The sequence below is a fragment of the Tribolium castaneum genome, chromosome 1 (genome assembly GCF_031307605.1).
Source record: "Tribolium castaneum strain GA2 chromosome 1, icTriCast1.1, whole genome shotgun sequence".
Taxonomy (NCBI): domain Eukaryota; kingdom Metazoa; phylum Arthropoda; class Insecta; order Coleoptera; family Tenebrionidae; genus Tribolium; species Tribolium castaneum.
The window spans coordinates 20437010-20454259 of NC_087394.1; the positions used below are offsets into that span (position 1 = coordinate 20437010).

At 31.9% G+C, this 17250-nt stretch overlaps 2 protein-coding genes across 4 annotated transcripts; both read right to left on the reverse strand.

The window, feature by feature from the left end:
* Positions 1-982: 982 nt before the first annotated feature.
* Positions 983-8237, reverse strand: LOC103314556 (choline transporter-like protein 1). 2 transcript variants are annotated; one of them, XM_015984884.2, is made up of 14 exons: positions 8164-8237; positions 7401-7446; positions 6831-6953; positions 6636-6778; positions 3372-3416; positions 3270-3321; positions 3158-3224; positions 3000-3108; positions 2709-2952; positions 2424-2656; positions 1809-2038; positions 1593-1759; positions 1459-1542; positions 983-1405 (listed from the first exon to the last, which is right to left on the reverse strand). In XM_015984884.2, the coding sequence occupies exons 2-14, from the start codon at positions 7434-7436 to the stop codon at positions 1268-1270; spliced, it is 1671 nt and encodes a 556-aa protein (XP_015840370.1). In that variant the 5' UTR covers positions 7437-7446; positions 8164-8237; the 3' UTR covers positions 983-1267. The 2 variants fall into 2 exon arrangements, with proteins under 2 accessions (XP_015840370.1, XP_008199157.1); XM_008200935.3 differs by lacking the exon at positions 8164-8237 and adding an exon at positions 7505-7859.
* A 1721-nt stretch (positions 8238-9958) lies between these two features.
* Positions 9959-16483, reverse strand: LOC103314546 (choline transporter-like protein 1). Of its 2 annotated transcripts, XM_015984882.2 has the most exons (15): positions 16432-16483; positions 16244-16381; positions 13683-13739; positions 13480-13596; positions 13278-13432; positions 13148-13228; positions 12942-13032; positions 12830-12893; positions 11582-11690; positions 11303-11534; positions 11022-11254; positions 10718-10974; positions 10504-10670; positions 10364-10456; positions 9959-10313 (listed from the first exon to the last, which is right to left on the reverse strand). In XM_015984882.2, exons 3-15 carry the CDS (start codon positions 13725-13727, stop codon positions 10104-10106), a joined length of 1854 nt encoding a protein of 617 aa, XP_015840368.1. In that variant the 5' UTR covers positions 13728-13739; positions 16244-16381; positions 16432-16483; the 3' UTR covers positions 9959-10103. The 2 variants fall into 2 exon arrangements, with proteins under 2 accessions (XP_015840368.1, XP_015840367.1); XM_015984881.2 differs by having other exon boundaries at positions 16244-16459.
* Between the last annotated feature and the right edge of the window lie 767 nt (positions 16484-17250).

Here is a 17250-nt window from a genome sequence, read left to right on the forward strand (position 1 = left end):
TAGTTCTTGTTTTGTGAATTTGTATTTTTTGTAACAACTCATAATTTAAACACTTCGTAACCTCAAAAAATATTTGATAGTTTGTCACCGCTATGAGCCTGCTATGTAAACGTAGCGACAGAAATGTCAGATGACGCACACGCAAATGGAGCTGAGCGCTACCATACTTTCTTCATAAACCAACATTTAAGCATCGCTTCTTTTTAGAATTACATAAAATATAATCTTTTACCATTTAGTTAGTTTAATTAGAAGAAAATGTAGAAAAATTCTGAAACAATTTGCATGCATAGAGAACTGTGTAATTATTAGTTTTTAGGATACTGTAAAACATACCTACTCACAGACTCACATTGTAGGTACTGTACCTATAAACAATCAATAGTGGTAAAGTTAAGAAGCTTCTTATGTTGGAAGACGTATAGGAACAAAATGGTATACCAACTTATTCTTTTAATAACGTATAATTTGCTTGAAAGTTTTACATTTATCTTAAAAAATTTAGAATGCGCACAGAAAAATATAAGGGGTTCCAGAACTTCAATCTGCCCCTCTAGTTTCAGTTCTTTACCAAAATTTATCAATTACAATAAAAACCGTTAAAAACTTAAAAGGACGTTTTAAACTTATTTAATTTTGTGTGAAAGAAGTTTTTCTCAGTTAATAATTAGTTTATGTTATTAATAAATATTCTTGTATGAAATGTCGTAAAATTTGATTTTAGAGTAGCTAGGGAGACTTAAGTGTTCTGTTTTTTTATGTTATTTCTGATTTTTTCTTTAATTTTATTAAGTTATTTACTGTTCTATATATGTGTTTACCTTGTGTAAAAAAACTACGTAATACAAAAAATAATAAATAATTTAAAATTAAAGATTAGTAAAAAGGTGTAGAAGGGAGGCATCGAGTCAGATTTGCCTAGAGGCTCCTACAACTATAATCCGGCCCTGGCTGGTAGGCACTTGGGCAGGTATTACAACCGTTAAATAAAAAAATATTTATTTCAGACTAAACCTTATGTAAATATAGACTTTCAAATTATTGTAAGCACAATATACCTACATTAAAGTTGTACAAACGTCTGATTATCTAATATCTAAATTAATTCTTAAAATATGAACAAGAACTTTAATACATAGTTTCAAATATTGAAGAATATACTTTATAAATATGTAAACTGCTTGTTTGGGCACATTTGCAAATACAAAATTGTTATAAAGATAATATATATATGGTGAAGCGTAGAAACATTTAACACTTTATATAATTAGTACTTTTCACCATACAACTTCTTCGAGTGTTCAACAAATTCCATAAGGCCTCTTGTCATGTAAAACGGTCTTGAGATTCCATCATTAATAACCGAGTCTTCACAGAAGCAAATAAAGAGAGTATCTATTATAATCTGAAAGTATTCTGATGTAGGTACTTATTTTTTTTAAACTCGCTAAGTCTTACCTGAAATACTCCAAAGGTAATGACAACGATGATCAAATTTATGATAAAACAAATCGGGCCATAAACGTATATGGGTCCAGAACTCTATTAAACGTATAGTTAAACTTGTTAGTCAAATAAACACATCTACTTACTGCAAACAGTGTACTGGAAATGACCGACGTTACAATAGCTAACAGAAACACAATTATTCCCAGAACAAAATCCCCCACACAGTTAATCGCAATTACACTTTTTGCATTTTTCAATAACAACTTAGTGGCCCTTTTTGCCGATCTAAGATAAGACTGTCCATGGATGCCTGGAATATTTTGTTATGAATTTCGTAATCTTGATGTATGATCTTATACCCGTTTCTATATAAGCATTTTCCGAAAGAAATTGGAAGAGAATATCAACATACGTACAGCACATCATACATATGCATCTACAGCAAGCATTTCTGCACAAAGGTTTAATAATCATTTTAACAAAACCAAACAAGAGCATAAGAAAAGACCCAAACGCTACAGTGCCAAGGTGGTATTTAAAAGTGTTGGAAACACTTGTCAAAATTGGAGAACCTAAATACTCCTTGTTCCTAGAATATTATTTGTGACTCCCGTTTCCGAAGTACTAACAAGTGTTCAATAATTGTTCCGGTCAGATCGCCTATGTGTGGCAATTGTCACAAAAAAGTATGTCTCGGTTAACATTACAAAACAATGACAGATGTCAGCTGTCAATGTCAGGCCAAAAATTCGCACTTTCAACTGAGCTAAATTAATTCTTGAACGTCTGCATACAATTATCATGATTTTCAATGTGATTTTTATCAAAAACTCCTAAATGCAAAAATAAGACAACATTTAAACAGTTGACAGCAAACCATATGAGCTTATCACGCAACCTACGTTCATGCTAGAAAAAGAAAACCACAGCAAACCACGACCAGAACAATTATTGAACACTTGTTACTTTCTTACCTAGTGAAAAACCAAGACGAGACACTTCCAGATATTACCATGTAATTAATTCCAGCAAAAAATCGTGCTACATAGTTAAGCATGACGAGATTGAACACAAAAGCAAATATTATTACTCCATTTACTTCGTAGTAGTAAAGCCCGTTTTCTAGTCGCACAAGTTGTCGGGCAGCAAGTATGTAAATAGTTGTGACAATGAAAAGAACAATTACGATGAACTGGATGATGGTCACCTTTAAAAATACATGATAAAAAACAACAGTTTTATTTTTGCCGTTAACTTACTGTTACTGGTATTAACATTAACATGGGCATTGCAGCAAGAGCCTTAGTTGCTTCTTTGAACAGTAGTATTACCAATTTAATTTTCTTAAATACGACTGCGATAATTATAATAAGAACCAAGGCAATTATTGTCCATATTGATGCTAATGCGGTTAAAGGTGTTAGCACGTCAAACTTCACTCCATTTCTAGAAAACTCTTCGAAATCGCCTTTATTTACGTCTTTGGCTCGAGCAACACTAAACCTAGAATTGTCTGTGAAAAATGTTCTTTACTAAATCATTTTACCAACCAGAGTATGAACGTTATAGCAATCAGCATTAAAACAGTAAGAACTAAACAGCTCCATACTACAATGGCGGGAATGAACCTCAGAAGCACTAGTACTACAATACTCAAACCTACAAATTTTATTTCGATTAAAATTCTAGTTGGGTATTATTTCCTAACTTATTGTGATCAAAATAGAAACAATAAATCTCCATACAATTGAGCCTGTCTCAGTGAAATCACTATCCTAAAATATAAGAATATTATTTTAATAAGAAGTAGTAATGATTACCTCAACGATGTCATCAAGTTGTGCCTCTTCGTCGACGCAAACACCTGCTAAACTAGTTTTAAAAATTAACGTTGGAACTAAAACAAAAATTGGAAATTTTACCTATCTTTGGGGCATTGCGTCACACATTTCAAATTATCTGAAAATCTGGAAACAAATCCAATAGTATCGATGTCGTAAGCTAACAGTAAAATCAGGCGTATTATAAAAAGCCTAGTCATATTCTAAATGCCTGGGCAAATTAAAAATTAATGAATAAATGCAGGGTTTTTACAATGCGACTAAAATTTTTAGGCGTACTATAAAATGCCTATCAAGTTTTCATCTTAATGTAAAATAGTTTTTAATGGTGCCCACTTTGAAAATTACTGATGACATTCAGTCGTTTTGTAAATGAATGGAAAAAACTATCAAACATTTTATAAAATTTTACCATTTATTGTAGTTAGGTAGTTTAATAAAAAAAATAGTAAAAATGCACCCCGAATTTAAATTTATTTGTCGACATAAATCCTTTTATATTTCAAGAACTGTAAACATTCTGATAAAGCAAGTTGTTATTTTCACTTATTTTGAGTTCTACTATCACTGCTATCACCCTCTGAAATACCTATTTTAACAACTATCAATTCACCCTGTACAATTTTGATTTTAAGGTTTTTTTTTTGGTACAAATTAAATGCACAGTATTTTATTGAAACGACAAGTATTTTGATCTGTAAAAATAATAAATGCACAGTAAAAATAATAATTGCACAGTGAAAATGAGCCGTCTAAATGCAAAATTCACTCTTTGACAACGAGTTTTGAGAGTTTTGAGATATTTGCCAAAAACTATTTTTTAAAGTTATAATAGCATTTGAAAGGCATTTTTTATTATGTGGCTTTGTTATAACTGTAAAACTTAAATGCCAAATAATGCCTAATCCTGTACAAATCATAGTTCACGGACAAAATAGGAATTTAGATATACAAAAAGAGTGAGTTCTGCATCTGATTCATGTGAATAATTGTAATAATTTAAATACTTACTTAATTAAAACTAACCGAAATTAATTAAAACAATTAAAAAACTATTAAGTAGTAGATAGGGAATATGTTGAAACAAACTTTCATTTGAATTTTGAATTCAGCAATAACTGATGTAAGAAAATTCAAAAAGTCACATGATGCTATGTTACAGTTTTAATTGGTTCCAAAAGTAAAGAATTAGTTTTGCACCTGAAGTGTCAAACCAAACAGTGAATTTTGCGCTAAACTCGAAACTTTTACATAGTTTTATTCTCATAAAAAATGAATTTTGTAAAAAAATTTAGAATCATCAAATTTCTGTTCCAATTGTAAATATGAAAATGCGAGTAAGCCATTTTTCAATTTTTTTTGGCAAAGAGTGAGTTTTGCTTTTAGACTGCTCAAATAATAAATGCACAGTAAAAATAACTGCACAGTAAATAATAGGATCTCAAAACTAGAGAGTGTAGAATTCCACTTTTCGGGTTTTACGTTTTCGAGTTTAATCGTTCGAGGGGTATGTTACCTTTTAGTTCGCTGCTGAGCGTTTATTATTTAAACTGCAAACTGAAACTAGATACTGTGCATATACGATTTTTTTACTGGGCAAATTTTAATAAAATACTGTGCGTGGTTTACTTGTCATTTACATTTTTTACTATGCAAAAATAAATTAAACACTGATCATTTATTTCATTTTACTGATTAAAATCAAATTTATTACTGATCGTTTTAATACTACCCATTTTTTTTTCTATACTTATTAGTTGTCAGCGAATTTTTTTTTGTATTTCTTTATAATACAACCATTTAATGTAATAAAGGTATTGCTTTCTGTGTCTTCCAGCATTTTAAAGCAATAATTTATAATACATATAAATTTAATGTTCAAAGCATAAATTTCAATAGTACTGACTTGCGCATTATAATACGCCTAAATAATTTAGGTTCAATTCAGTCGTATTGTAAAAAAAACCATAGGTATTTTACAATAAAACGAAAACTGGTTAGGCGTTTTATAATAATACGCCTAAAATTTTCAGTCGCATTATAAAAAACCGACATTTATTCATTCATTTACAATTTGCCAAGTCGTTTACAATATGACCAGACTCTTTATAACAGCAGTGCCGAAACTAGGTATAGGCAAAGTAGGCCCTTGTCTAGGGGCGCAGCCTCAAGGGGCGCCAAAGTAGGTATAATTTTGTTTTCCAAATTCCAATTAAACAAAAATTTGTGCAACTTTACAAACAATGATTTTGCAGAAGCGTTTGTTTTGGAAAACTCATTTTGTAAAGATATACCTTTATACTTTGTTTATTTGTTAATTATTTTTAGTTCTGATAATTCTTCAATAAGAGATTAAATAGTCTTTGCTGGTTAAGCTACTGGTATACTACAGGAATTAGTTCAGTTTGCATTTCATCGGCAAAATGGTTTTCGGCCTTTTGACTCGTGTGACTGAGTTTTTACTGTGTTAAATTTGAGTTTCCAATGAACTAGAACAATTGGCTCAAAAATGTCAAAGAGACTAAATAAAAAACCGTCAGGGCCGTTTTCCAAAAAAATTCCTGAAAGCAGACAATTAGAGCGAGCTAGCGGTGCAAACCGGATGAACCCAGGAAGATAATTCTTATTAAACACTATAGAGGTGAGTTTTATTTTTGTTTCTGTAATAGTAACAAGTGCATAATAATAATAAAAATAAAATATAAATAATATAAATAAATATATAAACTCTGTGGGGCGAAGTCTTGCGAAAAATTTTTTTTCGAAATTAATAAAACTGATGATTAAAAATTAAAATAAGATCGTCTGTCAGGTTTAAGCATTATAAACAAAAGTTAAATTAAAATTATCATGAAAAAAAATAAATAAGTTTGCCAAGTGAAAGTAAGGAAGGTTTGTTTAAAAATTTCAATATTTGTATTAAATTTTGCGGATTCCTACATTATTATTATTGAATTGTTACATATAATCTTATTTTTTTTTATTATTTATGTCTTTATATTCAACTATATACACATAGACTAAATCTCAAATTGTAAATTAAATGTGTACCTATTGTTTAAATAATTTTAAGTATGCCTTTAATTAATTAAGACCGGGACCATTTCCTTTTTTTCAGGATTTCATAGTCTATAATTTTTTGGTTTTTATATCTCTCTAAGAAATATTCTAACAGAGTAACAGATACTATAATAGTAGCAATCTAGTATTAAGAAAATTATGCTTAAGGGCGTCAAACTGAAAACTCGCCTATAGTCAATTATTACCTACATTCGGCACTGCTTTATAATACGCCTAATTTTACAATTAGCCTACGACATCGATACAACCACTTGAATCACTTACGGTTGTGCGGTATAATCCTTTCCAGAGCAAGAGATTCCTTCAATTTTTTCGTTTTGGTATCCACAAAAGTTGCCGCAGTCGTCATAACCGGAATCGAGATGCCGAAGGTCTGATTTTGTTAATGCATAAATGACAAAAGGAAGCTAAGATGATTTGTGGTCAACAAATCGAATAGAATGGTTATCAACTACTTACCAAAAGGAGGATGCATATGCCAAAAATTACAAAACCTTTTTTATCAGTGAGTGTCCTGTTTTCAGGACGAGCTGGTATGTCGACATCGTCGAAAGATGTATTCAACTTTCGGAACCTAACGAGCTGGAAGAAAGTATAAATTAAGTTTTAGAATGATTCTTGTCTTTTTCAATTTATCCCATAAAATACATATTGTATGTTTTGCGACTAAAATAGAAGCTGGTTAGATAATTCCACCACGAAAATAAATTTGATGTTTTTATTTACAAGCTATTTTCGTATCGTGTTTATAATAGGAATGGCGCGACTTAATAATATATTTTGGTAGCAGTTTTAAATTGTTGTTAATTAAGTAAACGCTCATCAAGTAATAATTTAACTGTACTCTAATAAAAATACGTAACTATGTATTAATTCAATGCTGCACGGTCATAATATGACATGGGATCAAGCAAGTCAAGGTCTTTAAAAGCGCCACTGCGTAATCCACAACAAAAAATTCGTAACAAATTACAAGACTTCACGAATTGTTTTAATTATCACAGTTTGGTGATTAGTTCACATACTGACCTCTTCTGGCTTCGTAATGCTGCTAGAGTTGCCCATTTTACTCTACCTAAAAATATAACAAAACTGTTTGATTTTTTTTTCGAAAAAAACATTAAGAAGCTCACCAAATTATGCAAGCTCATACGTATTGAGTTGATTCAATGTCAGGTGTTGAAAAGCACAATAATCAATTTATTAAAAACAGACCAAAGCACTGCAAGTTACGCAACAGACGCTAGCTAGTACCACTACTCTTTGAAATTTGAGGCTGGCATATTTAGATAGACGAAGGTCACATCGCGAGCGAATTCGGAATAATAAATAACAGTTGAAAAAGCTGCTCGCATGAGAGGTTTCCAGACATGAGTTAGGGAGTGGTGGATAATGATTTAGATAATGGGGTCAGAGCTTTTGCTACAGGATTCACGCTGAAGGAGGGGCCTAGTTCTGCCTGACTTAATTAAGACTAGAGCACAACAACCAAACATATATAAAAAGCTTCGTTTGGTAAAGATTATTCTCATTAATAAAAATAAAAATAAACCGTTTTTCATTTAATTTATTTCCACATTCACATCTTGAACACGTTTTGTTTCAAAAAATCTTTTTTTATATATATTTTACCAAATATTACTTATTATTAATATTTAATATATTAATATATAACACCAAATACTTGAACCACTTATTTTTTGGTGGTGTTATTGTAAGGCGTTTAAGCACAGTCAAAGCAAGAACAGACGAATAATGAGCCCTAATATGCTTTTATATTACTGATGCCTACCTGGCGGTTAAAGTAATGCCGAAAGCTTTCTATGTACACGAATAAAGTACATCAATAAAGGATAAAGGTGGAAAAATCAATTTGTTCTTCATTCAGAATGCCATCTCTGAATTATTTTCAAAAGTTCGACTACAATAATTGAAAGAAAACCTTATCTTATATACGAACAGACGACGAAACAAAACTAAATCACTGAGCTTGGATCCAAATGTGATTATCTGCACGAAATCCACAGAGAAATGTTATATACTCCTATTATGGTGGTGCACCGTAGTAACTTTTAACATAACTTACATGTATAATTTCACACTTCTATGTTTCGTAATGGTTCACAAACCGTCTACACTGTTCACACATTATAATAAATATGTAAAATAATTTTTCCATGGCTACCTAACAACTTCAAACATTGAATATGCATAAGACTTTCGAGCTTAATATTATTAATTATTTGTCAACGGATTGTTATGAAAATTAGAATGTTTTAGTTGGTTTTGTTAAGAACAAAAACAGATTAAAGTATTATGATAACAGGAATGGCATTTTAAGTGTATGAATAAATTCACAAGTTCAAAAACGGAATATTGAGGTAAAATCCATAGCCGAATCTCCTCGCTAAGTTAAAAAATGCTAAAATAGTTTGGGTAATTTGTCTCCATTTTAATGCTTTAATAGTATAAAGGTGCACAGAATTTAAAATTGAGGGATAATTTAGAGCAAATGATGTAAAACTAAACAAGAACTAGAACCCTAGAGCCAGAACCACATTTTTTGTTTGATACTTGATACATATCTAAGTTCTCTCAAACTTTTTTCTCGGATCACATAGAACCCTACCTGTGAGAATTCAATCTTTACCGTCCAATGTAATCCAGAAAAAGGAAATGCAATGGCAAACGCAAATTAGTAAACTGAGAACGGTCAGTGCAAAATGAGTTTATTTGCAGAACATTTTACGAAATTTACAGAGAGCTTTGGGGTTAAAAAATAACAATCTCCTTTTTTTTAATAACCAGTTAACCAGGAATAAATGAAATTTGTTGTTGGATATCGTGCCAAGAAAATAATAATTTGAACATTTCTACCAGCTTTAAATCTAAAATATAAACATATCTTTGACCCTGCTCATGCGGGAGCCAATTCGACCCCCACCCGGGAACCAATTCGACCATCACCTTTTACAGAATTATACTTATAAAGATTAATGGGAACCAATTTGACCACGACCGTTTTTTACAGCATTTCTTATTGACGATTAATTTTTTAATATGTCTTAAATGATTTAACATTTTAAAAAGGCATGTAAGACTTACATTTTTAAAACTTGAGTTGTTGCATTAATTGGATTTTAATCTTTACTTTCTAAAATATCTGTATTTTAAATTTCATACAATCCGTTGACAAATATCTGAGATATCAGGCTCGAAAATTTTAGGTGAGACACCCTGTATACTTTTATCAAAAGTACATAAAAATATCGAATTGTATTTTTTCGTGTTCAGATTAGAAAATACGAAAATGGTATAGTCAAATATTATTTATATTAAAAAAAACTAAAGAAATGGTTAAAAAAATCATTGACAACATTATTAAATTCTCCGTACAAAAGTACCGGTTTAATGATTTTGTTTCAATTGTGTACCTTTTATAATGAAGATAAGAATTTTAGGCAGAAGCAGTTTTTCAAAAATACAATTTTTATTGTCGGTTAAAAAGGAATTGTGTATCTTGTTATAAAAATTAAACGTTAATAACTTCTGTTAATAACGTTGTTGTTCCAAATAAAGCAAGCAAGTGCACTCTCAAATGCTATATTTGTTTAGAAAAGTCTTTAAAATATATTCAAATATCTTCTTCTAAAATAGATACATACAAATATGTGCGTACTGAAAAATATAAAACCACATACAACTGTGCATTTCAAAATTACAATCACATAATTAAATTTTCTTTTCAACCGAATCACTTATTGATGGAACTTTTTCTTGCCACGCTTGACTCCCTTTTTGTCTGCAGTCGTGCGATTCTAAAACTTTTTTGGAATTCTCAACAAACTCCATTAAGCCTCGCGACATGTAATAGGGTTTAGCAATACCATCATTCTGTTCACAGTCTTCACAAAAACACAGAAATATCGTATCAATTGCCATCTGCAAGAAAATCAAAGAAAATTTTTGACGGATTATTTTCCCGAACTTACTTCGTAGACTGTCATGAAACAATGAGCAACAAAATAGGCGAAAAGGCCAGCTAGGGTCAAAGGAACCCACATATGCTGCAATCCTTCTTTGTTCTGTAAACATTTCTTTTATTGTCATAATCAATATGAAAAAGTCAAACCTGTAGCATTTTTGTCCCGATTAACACCGTTGCAGCAACTACAAGAACTTTTCCTAAAAAGAGAACGAAATCTCCAACTGAATTTATTGCTGTTACTCGGAGAACGTTTGCTACAAGAAGTCTAAACGCTTGTCGGCCTGCTTGACAAAAGGAGTAGCCGTACATTGCTACGAAAAAATCTGTTACAAGATGGTTGTCACTTGAAGCGAATTACCAATTTCAATGTACGCATTTCGACTCATATATTTCAAAATCTTTTCAAAGCAGTATAGACAACAATGGCAACATTTCAATAAATAGTCAACACATTTGCCTCTGTGACTGTGAAGATATTTCTCAGCACATTTTAAAATCACTCGGACAAACTGAACTATAGCGATGAGAAAAGAGCCCAAGGCTACTGAACCAAGATGGTACCTGACCAAGTTGTACCCACTTTTGAGAATAGGAGTGCCAAGTTCATCCTTGTTTCTACAATGGCACTGATAATATTGTACCAAATAGAAAGTCAAAAGTACCTAGTAAAGTACCAATCGGACACAGTACCAGCTATTACCATATGTTGGCACCCTATCACAAACTGGCACATCCACAGCATTGCCAACAAATTGTACCATCTGGTGATTACCATCCACTTATCTTTCTCGTAATAGTAAACATGAGGTTTCTTCTCAGTAAGGTATCCCGAACTTTCAATCCACAAACAAAAGTAAAACCAAAGAGTGATTACCACAGCAAGCGAAAGAAAAGTCTAAAACATTAGTTTTGGGAGTTGTCCCCAAATGTTCAAACATGTTACTAGGATGGGTTGTAGAAGAAGAAGAGGCACTGCTGCCACTGCTTTTCCTGCTTCTTTGAATAACTGGACGACCAATTCGATTCTTTTTCGCATCACAATGATAACCAGAATTACAATCACGGTTACCACAGTGGCAATTATCGCAAATGCTAAATAAGTACCAGTTTTTCTAAAATCAACGTCAGAAATCAATTTTTCCGGACGATTACTTCTGGACTGGTTCCACAAAATCCTAAAATACTTTGATTTCAAAAAGACCAATTTCATTTTTAGTTGTACCATAAAATTATTGTGGCAATACAACAGGCCAGTACGACACCTATTAGTACCACCCACACCACTATTCCTACCACGTATCGGAATAAGAACAGAATCAAAACAGAGAATGCTACAAAGAATTGAATTTAATAGCCCAGTCAAATTAGACAAATCGGTGGAAAAAATTCCTAGAGAGTTGGAGTTTTTTTTAAAAGCTTTCTTTACACTTGGGTAGACATATATCAAAAGTCCCCGAGGTTGGGGGGCGAGCTCGAGGAGGGGGAGGGGGTTAAAGCAGTCTTTTTTTGGTTTTTTGTTTACATCTCGAAAACTGTTACTCCTATCAATTTTTATCTTTTCACCAAAATTAAAGCTGATAAAATTTTCTACAAAATGGTTATTTGCATTTTTCTTGTAGGACTAACCATAAGCGGATTATAGGGCTGGAAAGAAATAATCATTTAAAAAATGTGATTTAAAAGTGAATGTCTTGTGATTTGAAAAACAGACAATAAACTGAATTTATTGGGTCTAATACTTCATTAGAGGAGAAAGGGGGAGACATGGGGGTTACAGAAGTCTTCAGAGTCGTCTTTAGATGCTGCATTTTTGTCTTCGTCTCAAACATTGAAAACTGAATTACAGTCTTGTTCATTACTTGTTCAGTAAAATATCAATAAATAGATGATTTAATATAGATGCTTTAAATAAATCTTATAATAAACTGTATGCATTGAGTCCAACAGTTCATTCTATCATATTTTCTGGGTCATCTTTAGATGTTGAATTGTGGTCCTCAACTGAAGAGCCCGAGGGAAGAAAGTATTTTTCTCCCTTATTTCCCACTCTTAACTTAGTTGGGAGACGCTTTACACATATTATTTCTATATAAATGCTTATAATATACTAATTTTTAGTTATACAGTGTTACGTAGACACCAAACTTCAAAAGCTAGTAGTTCGCTTACAGCAATAAGGCTGGCACCATTTTGTAGGAAATTTTATCAACTTTAATTTTGGTAAAAAGATAAAAATTGATATGGGTGACCGTTTCCGAGATATAAGCAAAAAAACAAAAAAGACATCTATAGCCCCTTCCCCCTCCTCGAGCTCGCCCCTCACCCTTGGGGACTTTTGATATATGTCTACCCAAGTGTAAGGAAGTTTTTAAAAAAATTCCAACTCTCTAGGATTTTTTTCCACCGATCGCCTTATTTTTGTCTAATTTGACTGGGCTATAAAAAAATGGAAACAACTGCAATTGCGTACCCAAAGCAATAAGACAAAGGTATAGAAATTCAGGCCAACATAAATGGAAGTCCTCTGAAACTTCCTAAAAACGGATGGAAATTAAGTAAATCTAGAATTTTGGCTGGCATACTTGAAAGAAATTTTTTATTCCAGTTTTTGAAAAAAACGTATTGACCACTTTAGTACTTTGAACAGGAACACATCTGTTGAAAAACTTTCGGCTAAAAAACAGAAATCGATAGTTTTGTCTGGAGTAAGTAGCACAAGTTAATTTTTGATAGTTTGCGTGCAGCAATACTGCATTTAAATTCAATTATTGATGAAAGTTAAACTTACTATCCTCCATTATCGTTACAGTCTGAGACACATTTCCTTTCAATAACCGATGAATCGTTACTCCGTATTACAATGTGGTAACTGTTGGAAAAAATATTGCTCAACTGATTACAACACAAATGTCACATACGGCTTAGACCAAGTCGAGGATTCTTGACAGACTTCATCCCTTATTTCTCCGTGATGAATCACATTGTACCTTCCACACACGTTTCCACAATTATCATAACCGTTAATAATTCGGAAAATATCACCATTGCAAATGCAATAACCCAGGAAACATAGCTAAAAATTTTATGAGTGATTTTTTTGAAGTACTCTGAAATTTTTACCAAAACAGTCAAAAATAGGGAAAGAAAAATCAGGAAGCACGCATCGGTGGTAGACCGTTGTTTGGTTTTAAAATCATCGCTGGCTTCTGATTCTGAACGTTGAAATTTTTCAGTGAACTGAAAAGAAATGTTCAGTGACGCACAAATTGTCCCAGTCGATACATTTTGTAACAGGGCGTGAACGCTTAATGACTGTAACTTACCTCTCGAGGCTGAATTTTTTCCCCCGTGCTTATTTTTGCCCCCATGTCATCTGAAAGCTTTTGGGAAAATTATAAAATAAAACATTCTGCTTTGGAAAATAAACTGTTGATGTAGATAGCGGTTTAACATCCTTTTTGTTTCTGTTTAACTGATATTAAAATTCTGCTTTCATGCGTTATCAAAACTCCTACCCACATTTATTATTAATGCGCGTTTCCGTGTCATACGTGATGGATTCTGATTGTTCATTTTTTTAATTGACCTAATTTTTTCATAATTTATTAGTACAATCCCAACAGGATGTGTTGTCATATAAATAGCGGTTGGACATGAAAATTATTAAAAAGTTGAATAAACCTAAGACAAACATAGAATACAAGTTCTGATTCGTTACGTCTACATATACAGAGTGTCCCAAAATTCACGCCCGTGCTTTTAGGATTTGCTTCAAAAGACTAAAACAAATCGAAAGTTAAGAGTGTAAAATTGCAGATTGTCCTTTGTTATCGAGTTATTGATGAAAATCTAAAATTTAAAAGTTAAATTTTATTGAAAACGAATTTACCAAATTTGTTGTCACAAAATATGCTATAATGCGATTTGGAAACTTTTCAGCATATGCCCTAGTCTCAGCAGTGGCATTGCCATCATACAAACATCTAGCCTATAACCGAGCTTTTAACATATCGACAAAATCTCGAATACACTAATGCAGTGGTATTGTATTATTTTAAACATACAAAACCGAAAGAAATTAATAATACTCCTTACTAGACAGAGTGATTCAAAGAATTTTAATATCGCTAACATCAACTAATGAATTATGTTGCACAAATAATTGGAAAGACAGCTAAAGCTTATTACTTACATTTTTATCAATAATTCGAAAACAAAGGACAATTGGAAAATTTTTTACTCTTCACTTTCGATTCTTATTAAGACCCTAAATCAAACTGCCATAGACGGACGTCAATTTTGACACACCCTGTATAATTTATAATTAATAATTAAATTAATCTACAATACAGGGCGGCATAAAAATTGTCTCAAAAATTCATTGTGATTATTTGTTTTTAATTCGAAAATGTGCTAAAAAGTTAAAAAAGATGTTTGACTTAATTTACTGATTTCTTATTATCAAAAAGCCTGAGTTATTACTCCAAATGCGTGTTTAAGCGCTCGAAAAAACATACTAAATTTTTTATCTATTTCAACGAAATTTTTGATATTTTTTGAGGAAATTTTGTAAAATATCCAAAATTTTTGCATAACTGCTCTAAAATATAAAACTAACAATATTTTCGACCCATTTAGGCGAATTTTTGGTTTATTTGTATGGAAATTTTGCAAGAAATTGTATTTTCGTTTAAAAAAGCCGCGAAGTAATGTCATTTTTCAAACTTTCGAGAAAACTGAGTTTTTAAGCTTGAAACCTGTTTAAGAGTAAGGTTTTAATAACACCATTTTCATTTCAATTCTACCATTTCTAAAAATTGCGATTTTACAGATTTTACCTCGAAATAATTGCTTATTTTTAAAAATTCTTGGTTGTTTTTTTGTGATTTTTTGACTGATGAAATTGAAATTTTGCAAAATAACTGCGCTTCTCTAAAACGAGATAAAACGCTTGAGATAGCAAAACATTTTGTAAAATTCGGTGAGGAATTCTGTAACTTTTAAATATTTATTATTGAGTATGGAAAAAAAGCAAATTTTCTTAACTGAATTATGAAAAGTTGCATTTTTCCACACTTAAAATAATTCTTGATACTCAAAATTTAAAATTTCTTAACGAATTTTGCAATGTCTTGTATTTAACTCGTCAGAAAACTGATTTTTACTATTGATGACGTGGTTTTTTCTCGGTTTTGTCTTACGTCCAAAATATTTTGTTGGACAAGAAGCTATTCCTAAGAAAGCAAAAAAACACCAACAATAGTTGCGTTTCTGATTATTTCTGGCTGAACAACCCATGCTAAAACGTCTAAAAATAAGGAAAAATAACATAATTTTTAACAAATTTAGTGCCTTTCCTAACAAAAAAAGAGTTTGAAAGTGTTTCAATGGTCGAAAAAGGCACAAATAACACCATTTTCGACTCACTTCAACGGTTTTTAAGTTTTTTGACTCAAAGTGCGAAAAATAGCTCTAATACAGTTATTATAAATTAGTATGTAAGGTTTCAAAAAGGGCGGCCAAAATGTAAAATGCACCCCTGCGTCGAAAGGACCTGGCGCGGCCCTGCTACAATACCACCCTCTAAAATTATCATTGCATACTAATGCCTAATTAACATTTTATTAAGAAGCAAAAATTTTGCTTCCTTAAGAAGGAAAGCTTAAACTAAACAATTCACTAATTTGTTTGATTATGAAAACGTAAAAATCATATATATACTACTTAAAAGTTTTTAAGAAGTTGTTGAAGAAATTATTTTCTTCTGCCTCTTTTCACTTTGAATACTGATTAGTTGCGAAAACAAACATGCAAAACATGCGTCATCCCGGCGGCTACCACTTTCTTGTCTAAATAAACAATACAAAAATTCTTGGCTACTTACAAAGTGTTTTCCTGAGAGGTTCCAAAATGGATCATTTGCAATTCTTCGCAGTGTAACAACAATTTACAAGTGCATTGTGATATAACCCACCATTCCAAACCAATCAAGCAATTTAAATTCTTCCTTAGCGGTCATCACCTAAACTTAGACTATAATATAAGCCCATTTTCTATTTAAACCCGCTTTACAAACTTCCACTGTCACCCTCGAATTTCCCCCGTAGCAGTGTTACAAGTGAGACAATTACCCGCGTGCCGTGCCATGTAAACAAGTTAGGGTTGTTACCAAGACAACACCTTGACCCTAGCCCACATCCATCAGGTGTCCCCTTTTCAGAATTATCTACGTTTTCATCAATTTTTACATAATCATGGCATGCATGGCATTGTTCAATCAACGATTGATTTTTAATGAAAAGCTCTGTGAAGGTGAGCCTCAAATAATTCAATAAATAAGCATCTAACCCAGTTTCAAACGGTTTATTATCGAAATTGAACCACATGAGAATGAGAATGTATCGTAAATGTTAGATTTTAACTTGCATTTCCGGAGAAAATCTCTTCACAGTTTCTCTCAAGCAAGTCTGTTTTGACAAATTTTTGAATTTAGTGGGTTTCAACTGGTGACAGAGGAGCTGAAGCAAAACTTGAGTTGCTACACGGGCTTTGGGCACCATATTCGTGGCAGTCGTCGTTGTTGCTATTTTTTTCTTTCTTTTCTATTAAATGGCATTCTTTCCGCTAAGACAGACCTAACCGACCCCATAAATTCCAGTTGTTGTTTAATTTTTTACGGCATCACCGCTTTTAGTTTTTAGTAGTCGGTCGATTTTCTGTAACTGTCCCTCAAGGAGTCAAGGAACACACTTTTACGATCACCGACTACAATAAATGGTTTTGATATTACTAGGTATCTGTTTAAAATATAGGGTGAGTCAAATGTGGTATATTTCTGAAATTTACTTAGATGTAACGTGCCTGACGTCTGCGTTGGTTAATTTCCGGATC